The 26,404-nt window shown below is 42.4% G+C and overlaps 1 protein-coding gene across 1 annotated transcript in view; it reads right to left on the minus strand.

Annotated features, from left to right (window-relative positions):
- Nucleotides 1-26,404, minus strand: part of LOC122808455 (neural cell adhesion molecule 1-like) — a 261,490-nt gene that overhangs the window by 99,235 nt on the left and 135,851 nt on the right. The window contains exon 5 of the mRNA XM_044079415.1: nt 17,551-17,665. Within this exon, the coding sequence (XP_043935350.1) occupies nt 17,551-17,665 (115 nt within the window). The remainder of the gene's footprint in view (nt 1-17,550; nt 17,666-26,404) is intronic.

The following is a 26,404-nucleotide window of genomic DNA, read 5'->3' on the forward strand; positions in this document are numbered from 1 at the left end:
TGCCACCCATTAGCACGGAGATCACTGGACAAGCATATACAGCACTGTGGTGACCAATATTGGATCACATACCACCTGTAAGGGGTAATGGCTATGCATGGATGTGCGATACCAGCCTTCACAATCCACACCTCCACTATGCAGCATGCTGTCTACCTTGCAGAAGGACATTTGCTACACCATGATGATGGACATGCTACATGTCCATATTCTGATCTATATGACATATTTCATGGACAGCCACCATCCTAATACTAGGATCGCCACAAGCTGGACAGATCCCTGTGCCATATATGTGACATACTCCCGCCATACCATGCAACCCTGTCCATCAAAGCTGCACATGTCATCCCAGTCATACATGGTATAATGGCCACATGGTAGATGTACTATCAACTGACTGGATCAGTAATGTGGCACTGATGCACCTTGTGGTGGCACAATGGCTGTCTGTTACAGCGTGGAAACCATGCCTGCACATGCTATGGTTGATGACCATCCCTGCGAATGTCATCTGACTAGCCATTGTCCCATGTCTATCACATGTGCAATACAGGCGATCCGTGGCAGGATGTTGAACAGTTGTACAGTGCTGTGTAGATGTATATGGCAAAACACATGCATGTACAGGTGTCCATGCGTATGTGTGCATTGCCACTGCTCAAGTCCATTACGGCTGTGTCTGTGTTGATATGTGACATATACACAGCATCCAGGTCAACAGTAGTACCGTGGACACATCGAGGCATGTGCAGATAGGTAAGAACACAAGTGCAGGCAAATAGACATGCCCACAGCAAGACAGCATTTACATGGAGTATGAACACTGTAATGAGGTGACACACATATATGGTGATGATATCCAATGCATAATGGGTGTGACATGTGTGACACAAACACGTTAGTCATGTCAGTGTCATGATGCTTTGCAAAGATAACTGTGCAGATGTAGTAGATGTCATAGAAATGTATGTGCAGCAGTATCTCTGTACATCTCTGAAACTGTGACCTGTCACCATCATTATGTCTTACAGATAATGCCCCATACACAGCTCCCAGCATACACCCGCCAGGAGGATGATGTCCTCATCCCACAGCTCCATGACAACTATGACTTGTTGTTCAGCCATGTGCCACAGCATGCCCAGCAGTGGGATGACCTGTGGCAGGATCTACGCAGGAGGGTGAATGATGTGGGTGGCCATAACTGCACCTACCAGCAGGTGCGTAGACACTGCACAGACCTGATATGACATGCAAAACAGCGTGCCACTGCAATCGCCAGGGAACAAGGTGGAACAGGTGGTGGGCCACCGACCCAGCCCCCACTCACACACACTGAGGAACTACTGGCCAGTCTGGGGACACCCAGGGAACAGCATCCAGAAACACTAGCTGCCATTGTGGAGGTGGGTGTCTCCCAACCAATGAGCCTGGAGTTGCCTGGTAAGTCAGTACTGCACATATGGCAATTATATCCCATGTAGTTGCATGTGTCACTGTACATTATGTAAAGTAACAACATATGCCAGGTATGTGGACACACATGCTGCATACTACAGTATGCTACATTGTGTATGCACACATGTGCATACTATATGCTATTACACAGGTGAATGTGTTCACATGCACAGTTCAACCTGTGGCTGTCATACAGTCATGGATAATGTTCATAATGGTGTGTCACCCCTATACAGGTACCTCTGGCGTGCCGCACAGACATGGGTCTGTTGCAGGTGAGACTGTCATCACTATAAGGCATGTTACAGTGTAGATCTATTTGCCATGTGGCCAGTTACCACTTGCACACCTGAAGTTTGTCCCAGTCACGATATGCAGGTCGCACCACCCTTCATTCACACACGCCACCCATGTGCAATATATACAAATGTAATGTTACACCGACTTGAAACCACAGTACTTGTCATTGCGACATGTGTGGTCAGCTGTGCATACAACGGTGGAGGTGTTCTACAATAGAGGCATATGTAGTATGCATTGGAACAACATGTGTGGTAAGCACACAGTACCACACAGTGAGCTGTGATATGGGCAGCCCACAGGTGTCACCATTGTGTCATATGCCCCTGCATTGGGTGCACATATTGTGATGTGCCACCTGACATGTTCCAGACATGTAGTGTTCTGTCTGCAATATTGTCACACTGTCACATGACCTATACCCCACATACCAAACATACAACCCGTTGTCTGCATAGCCCTGTGGATTGTGACATATCTGACATTTATGGGTGTATGTCATATGGGACAACACAGACATGTGGAAAAGATGCCCGTCACACACAATTGGCCAACACATGTGCACACATGGCCATGGGGGATGGCCAGAGACATGTAGCCACACAGTACTTGGGATGTGTATACACCCTGTTGCACATTGTCCATTCATGGTCCAATTATAGCCTTAGTTGACCGATTATACAGTTGATGTGGTACACTGGACAACCTAAAAGCCTGTGCACAGCTACTGGAGGTGTCACTGAAGTCTACTATATATGATCTGTTGAACATCACAACTGTGTTGCAGTTATGGCTATGCAATGTGTACATATTATGCATTCTACAGCAACATACATGCCTCATGTTGCCATGCAATGGCACAGTGTCTGTACTTCACACTGTATAGCAATGTAGATGGCTCACACTACCCTCCCATGCTCATGCACATTTGCTAAACATGCATTCTATCTGTAGGGCATACACACAACACTGCAATGTGAAGCCCATTATGATGCTGTACATGTGTCAGGGCACCATTGTGTCAAACATGTATGCATGTTAATGCACGCAGCAGATTACATGTCAAGGTCACGTCAGCCATGTGTACTGATATCATGTTCTGGGCCACATGGTGTATCACGGGGATGCATGCATACTACCATGATTGTGTGAACTGCATGGCTACTGATATGACACCTGCTTACTGTAGTGTGCACCCCAGGGAGGTATGCTAACTAACACTATTAATGTCTGAGCTGCATGCCCTCTGCTGTATCGCAGGCATGCTGCATGCCATCTGACAAATCACATGCATGGTGTGTCTGTGTGTGTCTGTGTGTGTGTGTCTCTGTGTTTGTGTGTGTCTGTGTGTGTCAGTGTGCATGTGTGTCTGTGTGTGTGTCTGTGTCTGTGTGTGTGTGTCTGTGTTTGTGTGTGTGTGTGTGTGTGTGTGTGTGTGTGTGTGTGTGTGTGTGTGTGTGTGTGTGTGTCTGTGTGTGTGTGTGTGTGTGTGTGTGTGTGTGTGTGTGTCTGTCTGTGTGTGTGTGTGTGTGTGTGTGTGTGTGTGTGTGTGTGTGTGTGTCTGTGTGTCTGTGTGTCTGTGTGTGTGTGTCTGTGTCTATTGTACTTTACAGTATTTCTTTGCATTCACAGGTGATGTAGGCGCATTACCCTCCTGCAGTCCATCTGATGTTAGTGTCCCCACAGATACTAGCGGTGATGAACATATGCATGAGGTACAGGCAGGGTTGTCAGGGGCTGAATCTGTGCCAATGGTTACCATCCCAGCTATGTCCCCCTCTTCCCCGCACACAGTTCTGCTGCCAACACATACCGCATCACCGGTGGCCATAGAGGAAGGAAAGTCAGTGTCTGTTGGCATGGAACAGGAATGTGTGGTGGCTACAGAAGGTGTGTCTACACACCATGGTGTCAGTGTAATGACTGCAGATGTGCCACACAGGCATGTGGCCGGTGCTGCTCGTAGGAGGACCTCTGGCAGACATGCACCTGCAGGACAGAGCGAAGCAGCTGGTATCACCAGACGCATGTTCCAGACTGTAATGGCGACACAGGCACGTGCTGAATGGCAGAACAGAGAAGGGCAGAGGCTGCAGAGAGCTGCTATCCATACCCTAAATGACAACATCCAGGCATTGGCAAATGCTCAACAGCAGATTGCTAATGTTCTGGATAGGCAATTAGGTGAAATGGTCGGAATCCTTGACCGAGGCATGGCAATCCGTGAGCGGGAGCTGTCTGTGCTGGAACACCTGGTAGGAGTGAGGCATAGGCCACGTGGACGTAGGCCAGCAACACCACGTACTGTAGGTCGACGTGAGCGTGCCACCTCACATGCCCGCTCCCATAGTACTGGTAGCAGTAGCAGTGCAGCTGGTGCTGCGCTGTCAACACCAGGACACAGCAGGCCATATGGACGTGGCCCTGGACAGTCTCAGTGAGGACACAGTTCCAGCGGACATGTGTCTTCGGACAGTAGCCACTCTGTACCTCCACCTGGTAGTGCCCGTGCAACCCCAGGCAGGCACAGGTCACATGGCCGTGGACGGACACAGTGAGCTGTACAACCTGCTCTGTACAATCTGGGGTGTCAATTATACCCCATGTAGGCATCACAAATGGCAGAACTGTGTACACACATACACGCACACAGCAAACACAACTGTAGGGCTCCACAACATCTACATGCATTCTGTACAGACATGTCCAGTCAACTCACAGGTCCTTACACACACACATGATGTTATCCATTGGTGCAGCCTTTGCTCCTGGCAAACATATCACCCTGTGCATATGATGAAGCTTGTGCCGCATCCCTGTCATCCACACCATTGGTGCAGGGTTATGCACAAATATTCTGATGCACAGGGTGAACAGCATAGTGAGAGGTGTATGTAATACCTGTGTATGCATAGTGAGGGATGTGTATGTTGCAGTGGTTGTGTGTGAATACTGAGAATACTGAGAGATGTGTATGCGACATAGGTTGTGTACTGTCAACATGCACCAGTCATACCATGTAGTGCAGGTGCAGCATGCATTGTGATGTGTTCACGGTATGTGTCTCGGTTACATCTGTAGAACCATGTTGGTTGTGATACCCTGGTTCCCTCCTATGGTGTACTTGCATGTGCCTACAGGTAGCAGTGTTTGCAGTCCCCCACATGTAACTGTGGATTACTCACAGGCACGTCTGGCAATATCAGCATGCTACATGTACCCTCAACCTGACTGTTGGCCACACCAACATGACACAGATGTCCACACATATACTGCGCCTGACGCATGTGGTCGGTGCCACAGGCTACACTGGACAGAGATGTGACATACATAGCAGGACAGATTACAGGTATGGTGACATGGTGCAGGGGTTGTACACAGCGGCCTGGCCAATGATGATGTGAGGTGTCACTTGGTAGCTGGAGGCCACACTGTGCAGCAGTAGGACCCTGTAACAGTACGGGAACATGGCCGCATTCACGGGGTGTACACCACTATAACGCACACCCCATAGTGTGCAGGTGGGGACCCTTGCCTGCGTGGTCATCACCCTCACAGTACTATGCACCCACACGACGTGTCACAGAGAAGGGACATGCACAGGTAGCCAGTATGGCTGGGACCTATGGCATCAACAGGGTTGTGCAATGCATCACCATTACGGGTTAGTCACCATGTGGGGTTAGTGATCATTTCCCACCATATATTAGCATACACCCTCACATCAAGCACCAGACATTCATACAGACACACACACACTGTGGTGACCACACATGTGTATACGGACAGCCGACGTGTGTGATGCACCACAACGGCCGATGTCATGCTTCCCACACTGACGTATGTTCAGATCTCTACAATGGTGTACAGGGATGTGTAGCAACTGGGACATATTTCCCATGATATGTGGCAACCCTGATCACACATTCGGACAGACATGGCAGTGCTGGGAATGATACACCTGCCATACGATGACACGTTTGATAGACATGCAGCGGTATTGATTGCATTATGTGTGCCAATGCTATATCTGGCAGATGTGCTGCTATATGCACACGGGAGGTTGTAGGTGTTACAGGTGCCATGTGACATATAGTTGTTAACACCTGACCACTGTGTATGCATTATGTCAGTACCGTCACGTAACAGAGACATAGCGTACTGTTTGCACATGGCATGATAGGATGGTGCATGACACAACTGTGAGCCACCCCCTGCACACATACATCTAGACAGGTGGTTCACCACATTATGTACACACATCCCTCCATACGTGCTGTTTGTATGTCACCGTATACAGGTGTTAATGATGGGTCTGCATTGCGTCTGCATGTCGTAGGTAGATGCAACTGTTACGGACATCGGCCACTGCACATGCATGGTTGCTGCATGCACAGTACAGATGTCACATGTGTCTCTTGTTGCCATGTTTGTATGCATTGCTATTGTTGGACATGTGTGTTGACATACATAACACATGGACTGTGGTATGATATCACGGGTGTCACAGGCGACCAGTACAAGGGTATGTGTCCCGGTCAACACTGCTACCCCCTGTAGTGTGAGCATTCAACAGACATGGGCCCACCTTCCATTCGTATGTGTAGCATTGATTAGGCCAGTGTTATGCATGTGGTACATCAAAGGCTATATATGTATGTGTTGTGTGTGCAGTCCATGCACACATCCACACAATCACATGTATGACATATCCAGATGTGTGTTCATTGGTGTACAGCAACAGTCAGGTGTCACAGCTGTGTAAGGGCCGTGGTATGTGTTGAGCCGACCTGTTCATGTATACTGGTATCATTGCAATGCATAACACCTGTTGGATCCCTGTTGGTACATGTGTACTCTGCACAGCTGGTGTACACCACTGTACAGCCCTGTGGTCATGTGTCACATGGTGTTGTGGGACCGTAAGGCTGTGTAGTGCTGCACCGACGACATGGTGCTGACTTGACAGCTACAGTGTACACTGCAGTGTGTACGTGTGTGACCTGCACCTGTGACAGCTGTGATGGCAGCTGTGTGTGTACTGGTCACTGCATGTGTGACCGCCCTGTGTGTGAGGACAGTTTTACCTTACTGTGCCCTTCTGTACTGTGCCCTTCTGTGTGTACACTCCATCTGCATGCAAGACAGCCCTTTGCAATTGCTAAGTGTGTGAGCATGCCCAGTATGCTGTTGTGTAGATGGACACACAGTACATTCCACACCGTGCCCTTCCGTGATTAGACACCGTGTGCATGCAAGTTGGCCCTTTGCAACTGCTAAGTGTGTGAGCATGCCCAGTATGCCATTGTGTAGATGGACACACAGTACATTCCACACTGCGCCCTTCCGTGATTAGACTCTGTGTGCATGCAAGATGGCCCTTTGCAACTGCTAAGTGTGTGAGCATGCCCAGTATGCTGTTGTGTAGATGGATACACAGTACATTCCACACTGCACCCTTCCGTGATTAGACTCCATGTGCATGCAAGTTGGCCCTTTGCATCTGCTAAGTGTGTGAGCATGCCCAGTACGCCGTTGTGTAGATGGGCACACAGTATATTCCACACTGTGCCCTTCCGTGATTAGACTCCGTGTGCATGCAAGATGGCCCTTTGCAACTGCTAAGTGTGTGAGCATGCCCAGTATGCTGTTGTGTAGATGGATACACAGTACATTCCACACTGCGCCCTTCCATGATTAGACTCCGTGTGCATGCAAGTTGGCCCTTTGCAACTGCTAAGTGTGTGAGCATGCCCAGTACGCCGTTGTGTAGATGGACACACAGTACATTCCACACTGCGCCCTTCCGTGATTAGACTCCATGTGCATGCAAGATGGCCCTTTGCAACTGCTAAGTGTGTGAGCATGCCCAGTATGCTGTTGTGTAGATGGACACACAGTACATTCCACACTGCCCTTCCATGATTAGACTCCGTGTGCATGCAAGTTGGCCCTTTGCAACTGCTAAGTGTGTGAGCATGCCCAGTATGCCGTTGTGTAGATGGACACACAGTACATTCCACACTGCGCCCTTCCGTGATTAGACTCCGTGTGCATGCAAGATGGCCCTTTGCAACTGCTAAGTGTGTGAGCATGCCCAGTATGCTGTTGTGTAGATGGACACACAGTACATTCCAAACAGACGTGTGATACTAAGCGTGTGGGCATGGCCATTGACATCCTGTATAGCCATGGTGGTCATCCAGGCAACCGATGTACATTTTCAATGTCACGATGGATGCCTACATTGAACACACTGCTTGCTCTCTCAAAGGGTGTACTGTCTGTGGCGCATCCCGTATCTATTTAGTGTTGTAGTGCTCCGTAGATATTTAGTTGGCCCAATGACAGTACTGCCGTGTTTGTGTACGTCTACCTTGGGACAGTAATATGCTTTCAGACTGCTCACTCTCTAAACATTCCCTATCGGCATCTTTGCCTTTGCGGATGATGTCACTCACCTAGAAGTATGCCTCTGGGAATGCTGTGTTCAGTAATCTCGGTAGCGTGTTCTGTAAATGCATAACGCTGTAGTGTGATAAGGTAGTTAGGTGTATGTTCAACTCCCGGCCCTGCCAAGTGTGTGTGTGTGTGTGTGTGTGTGTGTGTGTGTGTGTGTGTGTGTGTGTTTCCAGCTGCCTGGGGACACAGTAATGCTTTTAGATGCCTCACAACACATACATTCCCTATCGGCGTCTTTGCCTTTGCGGATGATGTCACCCACCTAGAAGTATGCCTCTGGGAGTGCTGTGTTCAGTAATCTCTGTAGCGAGTTCTGTAAATGCGTAATGCTGTAGTGTGTTAAAGTAGTTAGCTGTATGTTCAACTCCCGACCCTTCCAAGTGTGTGTGTGTGTGTGTGTGTGTGTGTGTGTGTGTGTGTGTGTTTTCAGCTGTCTGGGGACACAGTAATGCTTTTAGATGCCTCACAACACATACATTCCCTATCGGCGTCTTTGCCTTTGCGGATGATGTCACCCACCTAGAAGTATGCATCTGGGAGTGCTGTGTTCAGTAATCTCTGTAGCGAGTTCTGTAAATGCGTAATGCTGTAGTGTGTTAAAGTAGTTAGCTGTATGTTCAATTCCCGACCCTTCCAAGTGTGTGTGTGTGTGTGTGTGTGTGTGTGTGTGTTTCCAGCTGTCTGGGGACACAGTAATGCTTTTAGATGCCTCACAACACATACATTCCCTATCGGCGTCTTTGCCTTTGCAGATGATGTCACCCACCTAGAAGTATGCCTCTAGGAGTGCTGTGTCCAGTAATCTCGGCAGCGCGTTCTGTAAATGCGTAATGCTGTAGTGTGTTAAAGTAATTAGGTGTATGTTCAACTCCCGGCCCTTCCAAGTGTGTGTGTGTGTGTGTGTGTGTGTGTGTGTGTGTGTGTGTGTTTCCTGCTGCCTGGGGACACAGTAATGCTTTTAGATGCCTCACAACACATACATTCCCTATCGGCGTCTTTGCCTTTGCGGATGATGTCACCCACCTAGAAGTATGCCTCTGGGAGTGCTGTGTTCAGTAATCTCGGTAGCGCATTCTGTAAATGCGTAATGCTGTAGTGTGATAAGGTAGTTAGGTGTGTGTGTGTGTGTGTGTGTGTGTGTGTGTGTGTGTGTGTGTGTGTGTGTGTGTGTGTGTGTGTGTGTGTGAGTGTGTGTGTTTCCAGCTGCCTGGGGACATAGTAATGCTTTTAATTGCCTCACAACACATACATTCCCTATCGGAGTCTTTGCCTTTGCGGATGATGTCACCCACCTAGAAGTATGCCTCTGGGTGTGCTGTGTTCAGTAATCTCGGTAGCGCATTCTGTAAATGCATCATGCTGTAGTGTGATAGGGTAGTTAGGTGTACGTTCGATTCCCAGGCCTGCCAGATGTGTGTGTGTGTGTGTGTGTGTGTGTGTGTGTGTGTGTGTGTGTGTGTGTGTATGCATGCATGCTCCCGTCCTCCTGGGGACTCAGGTTATGCTTTTAGATGCTTCACAACACAGATATATCCTGCTGACGTCTTTGTCTTTGCGGATGTTGACACGCACCTAGTAGAATGCCTGTGTGTCTGCTGTGTTTAGTAATCTCGGTAGCGTGTTCTGTAAATGCATCATGCTGTAGTGTGATAGGGTAGTAATGTGTAAGTTCAATTACCAGCCCTGACACATGTGTGTGTGTGTGTGTGTATGTCTGTATCTCTCTCTCTCTCTCTCTCTATATATATATATATATATATATATATATATAAATATATATGTATATATAATCTATTTTCTGCCCATAACTCTGCTCTTGCATGGACAGCTGACTGTTTCATGTATCGCATATTTGCATAGCTTTCACATACCAATGGGGTATGTTGCAAATCCCAACATTGTCCATGCAACGTCTGTGTTACGGGCGGTGTTACACGCCCTTACAGGTGTTTGCTGTATATCTTGGCAGACATCTATCCTTGCTGTACTCTCACTGTACTCGTACACGCTGGAGGCTTCATGTATCATGGCCTAGTTTTGATGTGTGTATGTCTATTTGTGCTGTGTGTATGGCTGTGGGTATATCCCACTATCATCATTTGTAAAGGTGACAGCCCTATAGGTACGTCATGTAAACTGCTGTGTCATTTGACATGTCAGCACATACCTGCGGACAGTACTGAATGTCCTACTGCAGCGCATTTCATACCTTCTGCGTTATCTTGCAGTCGATATTGCTGTTTCCTCACACATGTATTTGTTTCTGTTCATACCACTCCACCTCCTAGAGCAAATTTTTGGACAAGGCCTTAACTGATAGTGGGACACATAGGGGCAGTATTGACATGTTGCTCTTACAAACGTAGATAGTTGACACAATAATAGGTTTTGCATTAGTATGGCTTTTCTGTCCGATTTGGTGTCTTAATCACGTTTGTCATTATTTCATGACTTCAGTTATCAGGAAAGTGCCAGAATGTTACTGATGTTACGTGGAAAACACCAAACATATGAGGCAGAACTCTGCACATTCTGCGTAAATCTGTACAGTTGTGGAGTATGTGTCTGATACAAGATATCAACTTTCTGACACCAATACACACACTGTATGGCGGCATCACAGGCCACATGCCATTACATTTATATTGCAGGACACACCCACCCAGACAGTTGTATTCCTCACACAGGCCAACAGCTGCTTATCCACACTAATTGGTCTATCATGTACCTTATGTGTGCGCCAGTATTTGCGCTTTCCATCAGTGGCAGAGCTCACGTACGAGTATGGGGGACTGGACATTGTTACGGTGACACTGCATGACACCCTGAGGGACACATTACTTTTGTGTCTATTAACCTTCCACATTGACATTCACAGGGCATACTTTGTCATTCACATTTGTCAGAGTACATGCATATGACTTGTACATGTTTTCTCATTTGTCCTGATGTCTTTCTTCTCACCTGTCCACCTAGTATCACTAGTTCTGTACATGTATTTTGGACAGGTTACCTTCATACCCCTAACCTGTACACATTATGGGTAAACGCCCTGATGTTTGACCTTTGCCCTTGTTACATTTGTCATAGTAATGTGCCTTTCTGGTAAATTGCTGGCAAGGCATTACGAACTGTGCGGTTAGATAATAGTGACTGACATTTCCATTACATGATTAGTAACACTCATAACATACGTATTCCTGGCTACGCCAGTATTCTCACAACGTTCTGACTTTGTCTGGGGTATATCTGATATAGTCCCTATTTGTATTTCATGTACTATGCCTTAGTGCAGCTGTGTTATTCTGACAGTTTGCCAGTTATGGGTATCATCTTGGTCGTACGCATGTCCATCCATGATAATCACCTACATGACACTGATATAGGGCCCTACATATTGCCAAAATGGTTTACACAATATTCAGTGGATAGTTTGCCCCATTATTGAGAATATAGGCGTGTGCTATACCCACATCACTCCCACGGGGCGGGCCTACGAAATCTCTGCCAAACAACACCTAGGCCCATTTCTGCATACCCATGATTCCCATACCTGACAACCCTCTACAGTACCCATTACACATGTTTAATGTGTGCGGTACTGAAGTGTGGAGACACTTATATGCACTCCCCACTCTCCGGATATCAGTTCGTACATCATACATTCTATCGACGCATGTGTCATCACCCTTGCACCTGATACTGTTGCATGTACAGCTATATTGTATTTGCTGAGGTCACTTATTTTGCGTCAGTGTCGGTTGACACTACGTATGGATCAATTTTTGGGGTCCTGCAATGGACACCTATCTGCATGTTTAAAGTGTAGAACTTGCTGGACTGTCACTTTCTGGCCAATGGTTTGGAATGCAGCGGTTTATTCACCTTTCGTGCATGTCTGTTTGTCTACCCATATTATCTATAACGTGGCCTATTTATGTACATATGTCATATCTACGAGACATAAGTCTGTTGTGTATACATATATACATGTACAATCCTCATTTCATAACTTGCTTTGGTTTACGTCTGTGGATTATGTGTATACACATATATCTATATCCATACCATACCTTTCCACTGTACAGATTGTCGCAGAGTGTACAGCTGGTTGCCTCTTTATCTTCGGTGTGTTTTACATAAACCTGTGTCTATCTGGCAATGTAGTGGCATTTCATTTGAGACTTACGGTGGGGAATTCTGGCAAGCAGTTCAGGTTACGACTGCATACCCTTCAGAGAATCCATGCTACTGACACACCCGTTATTCTATCCACTTTCTATGTTTGTTCTGGCACATATCTGGGGTTTGTCCCTATTTGTACCGGTAGTTTGCATGCCTTTGTCCAGTTTCATACTTTACAGGGTTAACAGGTTTGAGCCATGTATAACTAACGTGGGGGAAACAGCATTAATTTACTATGCTGTGAGCGGATCACACACGCGCAGGCGCACTTGCATTTCCTTATTGTGGGTTACGTGCAGGCGCGCATGCATATCCTTATTGTGGGTTACATATGTTTACTAAGTCTTTGTGCTTATGTGGGCTTTATTACTTGTGACAGTACCAGTATATTATCTGTAATCCGGTTAACGGACGAATGCGAAACACACGTTCACTTTTACATATTTAACTGTCTGTACAGCACAGACGCATTCATTACACTTTCACATTATGTGTGCTGTAGTCGTAGTTGAACTGGGACTGCATTCACATTGGCCGGATGCTGTAACCACTATACGTTTGGTGTTCTGACTCATTTATATGCATACCAATACTACATAGCTACATTAACATATGCCTCACCGCTTCACTTACGACACAGGCATCCATTCTCCTGCTGGGAAAAATGCGGTACTAAATGTTACACATTCCCTATTCCCTACTGCTCTGTACCCAAGCTGCATATTTAATCACTGCAGGGATATTCAGAACCCCAAGGCTTATAGTCCTAACACATACAGGTCTTTAATTGTCAGGGTGTTCATGTGGTGATCTGGGTTTAGGCTTGTCCGCCTGGTGAACGGAACTGCCCTGACCATGTTCAAATGTCAGACAAAGCACATGGACAGGGTTTGTCCATTTTAAACATTTTATCTGTGTTTACAGACACAGGTGTTTGGGCACCTGTCAGCAGCTTATAATGTTGGCAATACATAATATGGGTGGGGGTGGTTACAATACATAATCCACGGTGAGTGGTGTTCCCATTCACATTTGAGTATTTCCTGTATTCATTCTTAAGAGGGTTATTATTTTGCACATGACTTAACTATGAATTAACTACAGGTATGCAGTAGGACAGTCAACATATGTGACGGTTTGTTACAGTATAAATGTACGGACCTCTGTAATACTGGGGACTACCCCACATCCTTCACAACATTTCAAGCTTATGTACATACTATTATTCTGTGAACTTTTGAAGTTTGTGAGAGCAGTAATTACATCTGTCCCTATTTGTCCACCCATCCTTTTAGGCTTTGCCCAGATTTTGTTTCTGTAATAGGTTGAGAGGTGGTGTCGGTATGTGATTGAGTTGAATATATACTGTCAATAATTCAGTGGAGAGTAGGGTTACCACTTGTTCCTCTTTGCGAGGGGAGGTCCCACTTTGGACAGTTGTGTCCTGCGATGACACCTAAGACATGGCAAATGTCCTGTGATTTTAAGACAAAAATATATTTCTTATTTTCTTTACTAGTTTCATGATACAGGTATTTTGTATCTGGTACACATAACTATTATTTGGGATAGCATAAGCTATTCAAATGCTATGGAATAAGCTTTTATCTTGGCATACAAATGTAATTCTGTCCTTTGCACTGGCCGGGGGTATGTTTTATCCTGCAAATTCTCACATTTCTACAAGGGATGTCCCACAGGTGACAACCCTAGTGGGGTGACCTGCATGGTGGACAGCTGTTCCATCCTGCGTAGTATGTTTTGTATGTCTGTGTAGAAACTGAACAGTACCATGACTACACATACATGTTTTGTCCAGATGTGTACAGTACTGGACACCGTGGCGTGTAAACAACTCTGAGGTTTCAACAGGTTACTTATCCCACGTGGGATGTACACACATTTTGCCAAAACATGAACGCGCGGGCATTTGGATTTACATAACTGTGATGGGATGTTTACAAACGTGGGATACATATTTGCAATCCTGACACTGCCTAGGATGATACTTCCTACTACATATGGGGAATACTTGCTATGTGTAGGTGTACGGCTGCGCAAGGCTGGTAGCCGGATTTGGTGGACATTCGGACATGGGTGCGGGTTATGTGCTATACAGGGGTTGTTGCGTATTGCATTTGCATGCATGGGTTCTGCTTTTGGATATCCCGGTTCCGCATATAGCATCCTATGTGTATGTGACGGTTACATTCCTGTTCATGTGTATAGCATATTTTAATATACATATGTTTGTGTGTGTTTGGTATACAATTTGGACTGTCAGGTTTCTTTACAGTTGTTATATAGCCACAACTGCCCAGCTGTGTACTATCACTACCACTGTGGGACTGCTGGTGACCATGCCCATGGGGATAGACGTGTGTATTGGCGGCGCGCTGACATGATGCGCTTCACTTCCACTGGGTATAACTACTGACAGTGCAGTACATTACGGACACATGATTTTAAATATCATTTGTTCCATGGACGGAAACTCATATTGTGTTGCGTGCATTTCTGTTTGGTTCTCCATTTTGTGTGGCCGGGAACTGTCTTGCATGCTTTGCATACGTTTCATTATCCACGGACACTGATAGGTGCAATTACTATTGCAGGCAGGCTATAATATTCAGCAGTTTAGGTTGCTCATCGCCAGCCGACATTGACACGTCTTCGGGCGCAGCTTAGTAACGCCCCATGCACTCGCGCACGTGTCCTATGCACATGGATGTGGTGGCAGTGCACCTTCATTAATATGCATATGGCGCTACTACACCATTTATATGCCGCACGGCCGGCACAGGCCTTACACTGGCCTTGCGCCGAGCTTCATGAATCCGGGGGTAAGATTATACCACCGATAGCAATTTTTGTTGTTTTCTGCAGAATTTTGTGTGTGTGTGTGTGTGTGTGTGTGTGTGTGTGTGTGTGTGTGTGTGTGTGTGTGTTTGTATGTATATATATATATATATAGATGGATGATAGCTATAGATTTTCACACACAGACACACACACACACACACACACACACACACACACACACACACACACACACACACACATGCTATTCTGTTACATAGGATGACTTGTCAAAATTCTTCCCTACAAAGTGGTAGAAATTTCTTTGGAGGGTAGTTATACCTCTCATATGTACTCTACTCCTACCGAAAGATAATGTGCAATTACTTTTTACCATTTTTTTCATGTTGTCATTATGAAAAGTTGGCTTTCACATTATAAAATAAGCATATTTTACTATAGTTACGTCAGTGGAACTAAGTTTATTAACCAGAGTAAACATGTTTGTACTTATTGCTGGCTGAGAGATTTACTTCCGGTAGAGCCACGGTGGTGCAGCGGTTAGTGTTGTCACCTCACAGCAAGAGGTTCTCCCATTCAATTCTTGGCTGGAGCGCCTTCTGTGTGGTGTCTGCATGTCCTCCCTGTGGTCGAGTGATGTTAAAGACATGCAGGTAGGTGCGAGCATGAATGGGCATGCCTTCGTTAAAGGTTGGGTGTCGGGCTGGCAACTCAGCACCGTAAAAATCCACTGCCAATCATGAGTGGACCGGAGTTCTGCTGTGGCGACCCCTAACCAGGAAAAGCCGAAACACAGGTTTTTTTGAGAGATTTACTTCCTGATTCCATGGCATGTAACCTAGAATTCTAACGATATAATTGTTAGTATGAACAGTTTGTAGAAGGCTGTTATTTTCTGTAGTCAGCAGCAGATTTTAACACAAATATTTAGCATTTAGAGCAGTCAAATTCAGAAAGCATATCCATTTGGTTACATCGCAAAATTGCAACTGGCAGAAACTGAAATTTGTGGGACACCAAGTCTACCATACACACAATCTGTCATCTGTAAAGTTTGAGTGTAGCACTGTAAACAAAGATGTCCTGGATATACTGTAAGGCACATGTTGTACTGTGAAAGATGCAAAGTCCCTGGAGTTATACATGATTGATATTATATGACTGCCATGTTTGTGTAGGTGAATGTTTTTTTATTCTTCTGAATATTTATATAGTTATATAGTAAAGGTATTAGAACATGAAGTAGTTCATTCACAATAATGGCATCAAACATTTCCTTGTATTCTATTTCAGCAGTGTTCTGCTAGGTCTCATGGTCAGATACTGACAGACTCCTTGTGAAACTGTGTAATCATCATCCCTTACATCGGAGATTATATTCATTCTATAAATGGTATCTGCAAGATACATTAGACACCTGACATTGCCCATGTCATGCAAAACAAGAATTTGTGTGTGTACTGAGCACACACTGCCATATAACTGAATAACTTTTCATCTGCAGGGGTGCTCTTTGGCATACCATCTGTACAATGTATGGTTTACTTTGCAACTATAAACAATATAAATACACAAAGCAAATGTAATACAGTACCTCATACCTAATTAAAAGCTACTAAGTGTAATGTCTGTTGCAGAAGTGGGAGGTTTGCTACAATGACCTAGACAAAGAGTGATATTTTAAGCTTAAAACAATCATTCTTAATGACATAAGTCCAGTTTATGTTTTTAGTGAAGGTAGTTGCAGAACTTGCAGGGCTTTGTTCTTGCTAACTTTCATCATGACATCCAGCAACAAGTAAAAACAAAAGATGTTTTCTAGAGCTATGCAATTTGCACTTTAATCTAAACCACAAAAGTAGTAAATCATAAGCATTTTAAAATGTTATTACTAAGCTGACGTTTATTATTTTCACGTGAATATTTTATGTCAAATGTATATCACAAGAATCCTATTTTATCTGAACAGTAGGTTCTATTATGTCAAAACTTGCATCTTAGACAGGTAGGAAAATGCCATTTGTTTATTCAATACATTGTATTGTGATTAACTTTTAGAGCAATGCATGTTCATAAATTAATCAGATATAGCTTTCAAAACAAAGAAGGAAAATATTACTTTCCCTATAAATTAAGTGATGGGTCATTTGTGCTTTTACTTCTTTATCATGCCCAGCCCAGTTACTGCACTTTAAGCTACATTGACATATGTGCAATAAAACATTTCTCAGGTGAAGAAAGTAACCTGCATCATGCAACTGCTCTGTTTGCACATAGAATTCTGCATGCATGGTCTCTAGCAGCATAAAGCTGTGATGTTACCTTTTCCAAGTTACTTTTGGTTGTGGGTGTCCCATAAGGAGGCACGCTAATGAAATCTCTTTGAGTCCTGCAGTCACATTTTTCAGCATCTTTCTGAAATGAGCAGTTGCTGGATCTAAAACAAGATAATGAACATGATTCATATAATTCAGATTTAGAGGACTTGTTAAATGGAACTCAAAAATCTTCATTACTCATATCATACACAAATAATCAGCTATTTTCTTTAAGGTGAATTAAAAAAAATAAAAATAAAGCTCATTAAAAACTCATTCAACATGCATTTATAATGCCCATGGTAGATAAAATAATTGCTAGATTGAAAAAAAAAACTGTTTGGATGTGAAATGAATACTCAGACTCACACAGAACTCATTATAAATGTAAAATATAATGCATCACTTTCAGAATTTCCAAAACGTGTTAGTTAAATACTGGTCATATCAATATAACTCACTAAACAATAGAATAAGTGCAAATAAAATAGTATAAAGAATGTATGTATGGATGTATGTATATACTGCAGGCATAAATGTTTAAATGCCCATGCAAAGAAAAAGCTGCCTTTATAAGTCATGTTAAATTAAGAAACTGTTTAAAAACCATCGTGTAACCTAACTCTTATCTGAATTATGTCTCCCCAGACCTTCACTTAAAAAGGGCATGTACCCAGATTGATTTTAACCAGTCAAGAAAAAAGCAATAAATAAATGAATCAACCCAAATATTTTCCACCAAAAGCTATACTCCTGAAGTTATTTAATCAAATGGAAATGTGTCATTGAAAATTACATTCCAAGTCATTCTCTAAGTTGAAATTCAAACTGAAGAAAATAGATAGCAGGGATATAGTCCATCCATGAGGAGGATACCAAAACCGAAGGATATTTTAGTCCTTACTTGTTTGATGAAGGTTTTCTGCATACATATATATTTTTTGCATTACGTGTTTTAATGAAGGGGGAACTACTTTCAGTTCACCAGATTTGGTGAAAGGGACATAGCCTGTAATTTGTAAAGAATCCAATAATCATTTTCTACATGTTACCAAGTTACTTTTCCTCAAGCATCAGGTCTCTGAGACACAAGATACTGAGCAACATAATGCTGCTTGCATTTTCCATAGGGAGTCACTGCTTGTACAATTTATAACTATGCACTGGTGGTGATTCTTCTGTTCTCAAAGACTTCTCCATTCCCTGTATTTCTGCAACAGCAGAGCTGGAATGTATAAGGCTGGGAATACGTGGGCTTAAACCAAAATTTAGGGGTGCAGACGGGTGTACTGCTACATACAAATGTGTACCATTTAGATTTTTACCTTTGTGTGTGTCAGGTATTAATTTTCAGCATTGGGGCAAGTCGGGATTTTGGCATTTTGATTTTAATAGTGGAACCAAAAATCAGAGTGTGAATGTAAGAATGACATGACAATGACATGTCAAGGATCATGACTGTTAGTACTACATGACAATGACATGTCAAGGATCATGACTGTTAGTACTGCATGACAATGACATGTCAAGAATCATGACTGTTAGTACTGCATGACAATGACATGTCAAGGATCATGACTGTTAGTACTGCATGACAATGACATGTCAAGAATCATGACTGTTAGTACTGCATGACAATGACATGTCAAGGATCATGACTGTTAGTACTGCATGACAATGACATGTCAAGAATCATGACTGTTAGTACTGCATGACAATGACATTCAAGGATCACGTCAGTTAATATTTTGTCCTAGTAGCACGCAAAAGGCATCTGCTGAGCTGCAAAAATCAGAATGTATATTGTGGGAGTCACTTCTTTCAATCCATATATTTGTCCTTGGCATAGACACATTGTTTCACCTCTCAGCTCATTTGATTTTCAGTTTCCAACACACAGAATAAGTTTGTATTCCACCATATACTTGTATCCTCCACCTACTCATATGTGTGTGTGTGTGTGTGTGTGTGTGTGTGTGTGTGTGTGTGTGTGTGTGTGTGTGTGTGTGTGTGTGTGTGTGTGTCCAGCCACAAGTGGCTTTGGTTCATCTAATCAAATAAAACACAACTGGATAAAACATATTTGCAGAAAAGCACACTGGACTCCCACTACACGAAATCAAAACGGTGGCTTGGTCTTCAGGCACCCTGTATGGTTTTCTGATCTGGCACAACCCTTGGTGCTTCAGTCTGACTACAAATGCACTATCAGCGCTAATTGCTGAATACCTTTACTGTACTACCATTCGAGTGGTATCTGACAATTGTGCCCTCTTACACCTTGTGCTGAGGGAGGCAGCTCTCTTTGTCCCACCCTAGCTGTACCTCTACATCAAAGTATAAAATGTAAAACACTGATTAACAAAACATGCATAGTAATATTTTATGCCATTCCTTTAAATACTGAAGTGCATGCAGCATTATGATTGTGCACTAAATTTGGAGAAAAAAAGACAACTGTGTTAAGCATCTTTTAGATTTAAGAAAGTTGCTTATCAAACTTTTGTTATGCATCTTTCAGCACTGTTACATTCTAAGCCCATGCTAGGGTATAATACTGACCACCACACAGCACAGAGTACAAATCATTTTCACAGGTTTAAAAGCAGTAATATACTTCATTGTCATAAAGTGCATCACAGTATGGTTTCTAATAGCTTTTGACCCAGTTCATTCTTCAGAGAGACAATTCACTTCTGATCACTGTGGCTGCAGTAATTGCCTTATAGTTTTCAAAGCTGTAAAACTCTTCACATCACTACACTTTTATTGTGTAACTGGTGGTACCTGGAAGAGATAATACTCCATGTTCTACTGAGAATTATGATTGGGTCTCTCCAATTATAACTACTTATTATGTGATCTCAGCAATGAGTGTCTAGATTCACCTCTTCAGGTTCACTTTGTTCAAATCTGAAAGTGAATTTTTTGATTTCCATGTCTCAAATACATAAATTTGGTTATCTTCTGAGATCTAATAGCAATCCTCTATATTAGCAGAAAAACATAAAATAAAAGGAATCATCATTAAATAATGTACTGTAAATATAATGTATATTAGCTGTTTGCTAATTAAAACAAAGGGGAATATGAAACAATGCAATGTCAATATGGTTAAATGTTGTGGACATAAACGGTATGTGAGAACCACTTATGTACTTGTTGCTTTAGTTATTGATGGTTTTCAAGAGGAAAATGCATTGCTGCAACCCCTTATATATGGGGTTTATTCCTCCAAACCACTTTTCATTATATAGTCTAAGGCTACACTCTCTCAGTGGAAGGCATGCTCTGTTAAAACTAACAATTTCAGCTACTATTTATCTGAGTGAGAATAGTTAACTAGAGATATGGACAGGGCACTGCCCCCCCCCCCAGTAGATTCATGGGTGTTGTTCTCCTGCAAAATTACCAAAAATGTTAAAAATAGTATTATAAAATGAATCAATTATTGAGTTTACTTCAGCCGGCAATATAGGATTCTATAAGTGTATTAATGTGATATTTATAAAGTTTTGTACAAATGATCATAAAATAAAAGTCCATAGCACCACCTCGGCTCTCTTATCCTTTACTGACTACATTAATAGAAATTAAAGTAATGACACTCTATCCTCAGCCCTCTTTATTGATCTGTCAAAAGCCTTTGACATGGTTAAACACCACCTCCTCATAAACATACTTAAAAACCTATCATTGGATGCACTTGCTATACAGTGGTTCCAATCCTACTTAAATAATAGGCAACAGGCTGTACTATGGGAAAATAACTTGTCTTCCCACCTCCCAGTTGCCCTTGGTGTCCCTCAAGGTTCCATACTGGGTCCCCTCCTCTTCTCTATCTTTACAAATTACCTTTATTCTGTAATACCTCAAGCTACCTGTATCCAATATGCAGATGATTCCACACTTACATGTTCAGCCATTTTCCCCATCAGAACTTCAGTCCCTAACCCAAAACACCTTTAGCATAGTAGAAAAATGACTTCTTCACCGATGTCTCATCTTGAACCAAAAAAAAAAACAAAATGTTCTATTCACCCCCACCCATAGGGCCACCCCACTGAACTTTACTGTAACATCTAGCAATGAAACTATCATATCTCCTTATCCTACCACAAAACTACTTGGGGTACTAATTGATAATAACATCACCTTTGAGCCTCATGTTAATAACACTATAAAAACGGAAACAAAAAATTAGGTTCCCTCTACAGGATCAAACCCTTTCTGACTCCATTAGCCAGGACCACTATTGCCCATACCCAATTAATCTCAACCCTACTCTATGCCTCTCCTATCTATACCAAACTATGTAAAAGCAATCTGAACAAGTTGACTACCTCCTACAACAATATAGCCAGATTTGCAACTGGGTCCACCTATAGAACATATATATTGTAACAATCTTAATCAACTAGGCTAGTTAGAATTGTCAAATCTAATACTACTATACCCACTAATTGTAGCCCATAAGATCCTGTATCAACCTACAAATACACCAATACTAACTAACCGTATCATCCCCTATAATAATCTCAAAACCCTACGCTCATCTAACAAACTACTGGTACAAATAACTAAAACCAACAATTCGGCTGGTGACTCATTGTTCTCTATTAGAGTGGGTAAAACCTGGAACACCCTCCCTATTCACCTAACCTCCCTATCCTCAGCTAACCTATTCAAAAGCAAACTAAAACTCTACCTTAAATCACACTGGTTATGCCCCTGTGTTAACCCAGACTAACTACTTAACCTGTCCCTAGACACTAATCTTCTTACCTGTATAAGCTTGTTTCTTTTCTATTGACAATAATGTGTGTGTGACTTTACAGTTTAATAGTGTCATTGTGCAAGGCTTGTTTGAATATCCATAGCTGTTACGCACTAGGATTTTTGTGTGACTTTACATTTTAATAGTGTCATTGTACATATTTTGTATGAATATCCATAGCTGTTACACACTAGGATTTTTTTCTTATTAATAAGCTAAATGCAATGAAACATAATGATTGCCAAAACTTTGTAATGTACCAATGTCTTTGTAAATATTCATCTGTAGTGGAGCTTTTCTCCCCAGGCCTCCACTGAAAATGGACATATATCCAGTTGGACCAGCCCAATCAACAAATGTAAAATAAATAAATAAAATAAGGCTAGCAACACAGTAGCAGAGACACAAACAAAATGTTCACCAACCAAAAAATCCACTAAATAACATGAAGTGCAAATGACCAAAAATTATGCAGGTCAGGCATAAAACAATAAGTTTATTAAAAGTATGATGTGGAGATAGTGAATCAGGAAGTGCAATGGATTAGCAAGCAGGAAGTAAGTATAGTTATGAAAAAGATGAAGAATGGAAAGGCTGTTGGTCCAGATGACATACCTGTCGAAGCATGGAGGTGTTTAGGTGAAATGGCAGTGGAGTTTTTAACCAGATTGTTTAATGAAATCTTGGAAAGTGAGAGGATGCCTGAGGAATGGAGAAAAAGTGTTTTGGTACCGATTTGTAAGAATAAAGGTGATGTGCAGAGCTGTAGTAACTATAAAGGGATAAAGTTGATCAGTTGCAGCATGAAGTTATGGGAAAGAGTAGTGGAAGCTAGGTTAAGAAGGTAGGTGACGAATCGACGATTAGTGAGCAGCAGTATGGCTTCATGCCAGGAAAGAGCACTACAGATGCAATGTTTTCTCTGAGGGTGTTGATGGAGAAGTATAGAGAAGGTCAAAAGGAGTTGCTTTGTGTCTTTCTGGAGTTAGAGAAAACATATGACAGGGTGCCTAGAGAGGAGTTGGGGTATTGTATGAGGAAGTCGGGAGCAACAGAGAAGTATGTAAGTGTGATACAAGATATGTATGAGGGTAGTGTGACAGTTGTGAGGACTGCGGTAGGAGTGATGGATGCATTTAAGGTGGAGGTGGGATTATATCAAGGATCAGCTCTGAGCCCTTTCTTATTTGCAATGGTGATGGACAGGTTGACAGACGAGATCAGACAGGAGTCCCTGTGGACTATGATGTTCACAGATGACATTGTGATCTGTAATGAGAGTAGGAAACAGATTGAGGAGATCCTGGAGAGGTGGAGATATGCTTTAGAGGGGAGAGGAATGAAAGTCAGCAGGACTAAGACAGAATATGTGGGTGTGAATGAGGGAGAGGATAGAGGAATGGTGAGGATGCATGGAGTAGAGTTGGCAAAGGTGGACGAGTTTAAATACTTGGGATCAACAGTTCAGAGTAATGGTGAGTGTGGAAGAGAGGTGAAGAAGAGAGTACAGGCAGGGTGGAGTAGGTGAAGAAGAGTGTCAGGAGTGATTTCTGATAGATGGGTACCAGTAAAAGTGAAAGGGAAGGTATACAAGAGGGTAGTGAGACCAGCTATGTTATATGGGTTGGAGATGGTGGCATTTACAAAAACGCAGGAGTCAGAGCTGGAGGTGACAGAGTTAAAGCTGTTAAGATTTGCCTTGGGTGTGACAATGATGGGCAGGATTAGGAATCAGTATATTAGAGGGTCATCTCAGGTTGGACAGTTTGGAGACAAAGCCAGAGAGGCGAGATTGCATTGTTTTGGACGTGCTAAGGAGGGATGCTGAGAATATTGAGAAAAGGATATACACACACAAACACACACACAAACACACACACACACACACACACACACACACACACACACACACACACACACACACACACACACACACACACACACACACAAACACACACACACTCACACAGATAAAAAATAAATGTTCATTTCTATTGAAAAACAAACACACTGATTGGACAGCCCAACCATGCCAGTTGTACATTGAGAGTATAACAACTGAAAAAAGTCTGGCCACTGAAGTACCACTGAGCAGCCAAACTTTCTGTTGGCATATGTTAAGGGACAGAGAAAAATATAAGAAAAATTAGGCACATTCTGCAAAAGTAAGCCAACAGAAGCCTGCCTAGCTTTCCTTATATGTTTGCTCTGTCCCTCATAGATCTTCTTTTAATAGTTAGGAAAACAAAACAAAACAAAACAAAACAAAAAAACAGCAACAGTGATTCTGTTTTCCCCGTCACTTTTCCTACACTGATGTACTGTGCAAAATTGGGAATGCAAGTCACATACACATGTGCAGTACATCAGTATAGGGAAGTCAATGTGGAAGAAGACTGTAGTGTCCTTATACAGATATATTTAAGAAAGCTAAACAATTTATTGATTAAATAATGTGATTGTATAATAAAAATAATCCACTCCTGTCTGTGGGTATATCAGGATTTACCCACAGTTGGCTTTGTTTAATCATTTGGGTTTCACATTCTTGATCAAACCATACCATCTATGGGTAAATACTGAAATGCCCACAAACACAGTTGTGGATTATTGCTTAAAGATACATATATATATATATATATATATATATATATATATATATATATATATATATATATATATGGGTCTACTTCAAACCATCAAAATCCCAGATAATTGAAATCCACTTCATCAATACGAAAACAGGGAAACTTCACTTACGCAAATGTTTACATCATCAGAGACGACACTTGAGGAAGGAACTACTTGGCCACCATGGAGGTATTTCCCCTTTTCTTCACTATAGTGTGATCTTAGTCAGTATATTTAGTTCAGGGGGTAGTGGGGGGCAAAGCCCCTCACTTTGGTGGTTTTGATTAACTTTGTTATGTATAGTTTGTCCATGGTGGCCAGGTAGTTCCCAGGTGCCATTTTCAGTGATGTATCCATTCAATTAAATGAAGTTTTGCTGTTTTCGTCTCAATGAAATGGGATTTGATATTCTGGTATTTCATTATTTTCAAGTAGATACATATATACATACATATATATATATATATATATATATATATATATATATGTGTGTGTGTGTGTGTGTGTGTGTGTGTGTGTGTGTGTGTGTGTGTGTGTGTGTGTGTGTGTGTGTGTGTACACACACACACACACATATATATATATATATATATATATATATATATATGTAACTTCAGAAACACAAAGACGACAGAACCAACTGGTACTTATAAACACAAAAAGACAGCGAAACTTGCAGATATTCTCCTTTTCCAAAACTTTATTCCGCAAGTGCTTTCGTTAGGACTAGTATCCAAACTTCTTCAGACAAAGTTACACAAGCAATCAATAGCTTACATATGTATACAATTATTAAATAAAACAATAAAACAATTATATAAAAAGACCAATTAAATAATTAAATACACAACTCAATTCCTCTCTTCCTATGAAAAACTGTTTACTTTCTGTTTCCGTATATAATTCATGATTCTGTTGCTAAATGCCTAAACACTAAATTGATGACTTAATGCAATATAAAATACAAGTATATTAAATAAAAATGCATACAAAACTATATGTGCTGTATAATTAAGTAAATAAAATGCGTGGGGCTATGTTTTGTATTAACGCCCCCCCCAAATATACTACCTATCTAACTGTTTAAGTTTCAAAATGCATTTAATGGAAGCATATTCATTGAGGCCAGGGTATGTGTGTGCAAAAGTTCTAATTTGCCACAACAATTCCTTTTCTTCTAACCTTAATGCCCATGGCCCTCCTCTTTTATTGTATAGTTCCAAAATCTAGTTTCCATCTAGAGCTCATTAGTTTATTCAACAGACAAGGCATGGAATTCTTAGGTGTCCTCATAAAACATTATGACATAGAAGTTGCAACTATTAAAGGTGAACTAGAAACCCTGGAGAAAAATATTACATCAGATACTGAATTCCCCAGGTATAAATTCGATTATGGTCGAATTTTTTCATCCATTGATGTGGTTATTAAGAGAAGCTCTGAGTTGAAA

Source organism: Protopterus annectens, chromosome 8.part0, assembly GCF_019279795.1.
Source record: "Protopterus annectens isolate FY-2018-M chromosome 8.part0, PAN1.0, whole genome shotgun sequence".
Classification (NCBI taxonomy): Eukaryota; Metazoa; Chordata; order Ceratodontiformes; family Protopteridae; genus Protopterus; species Protopterus annectens.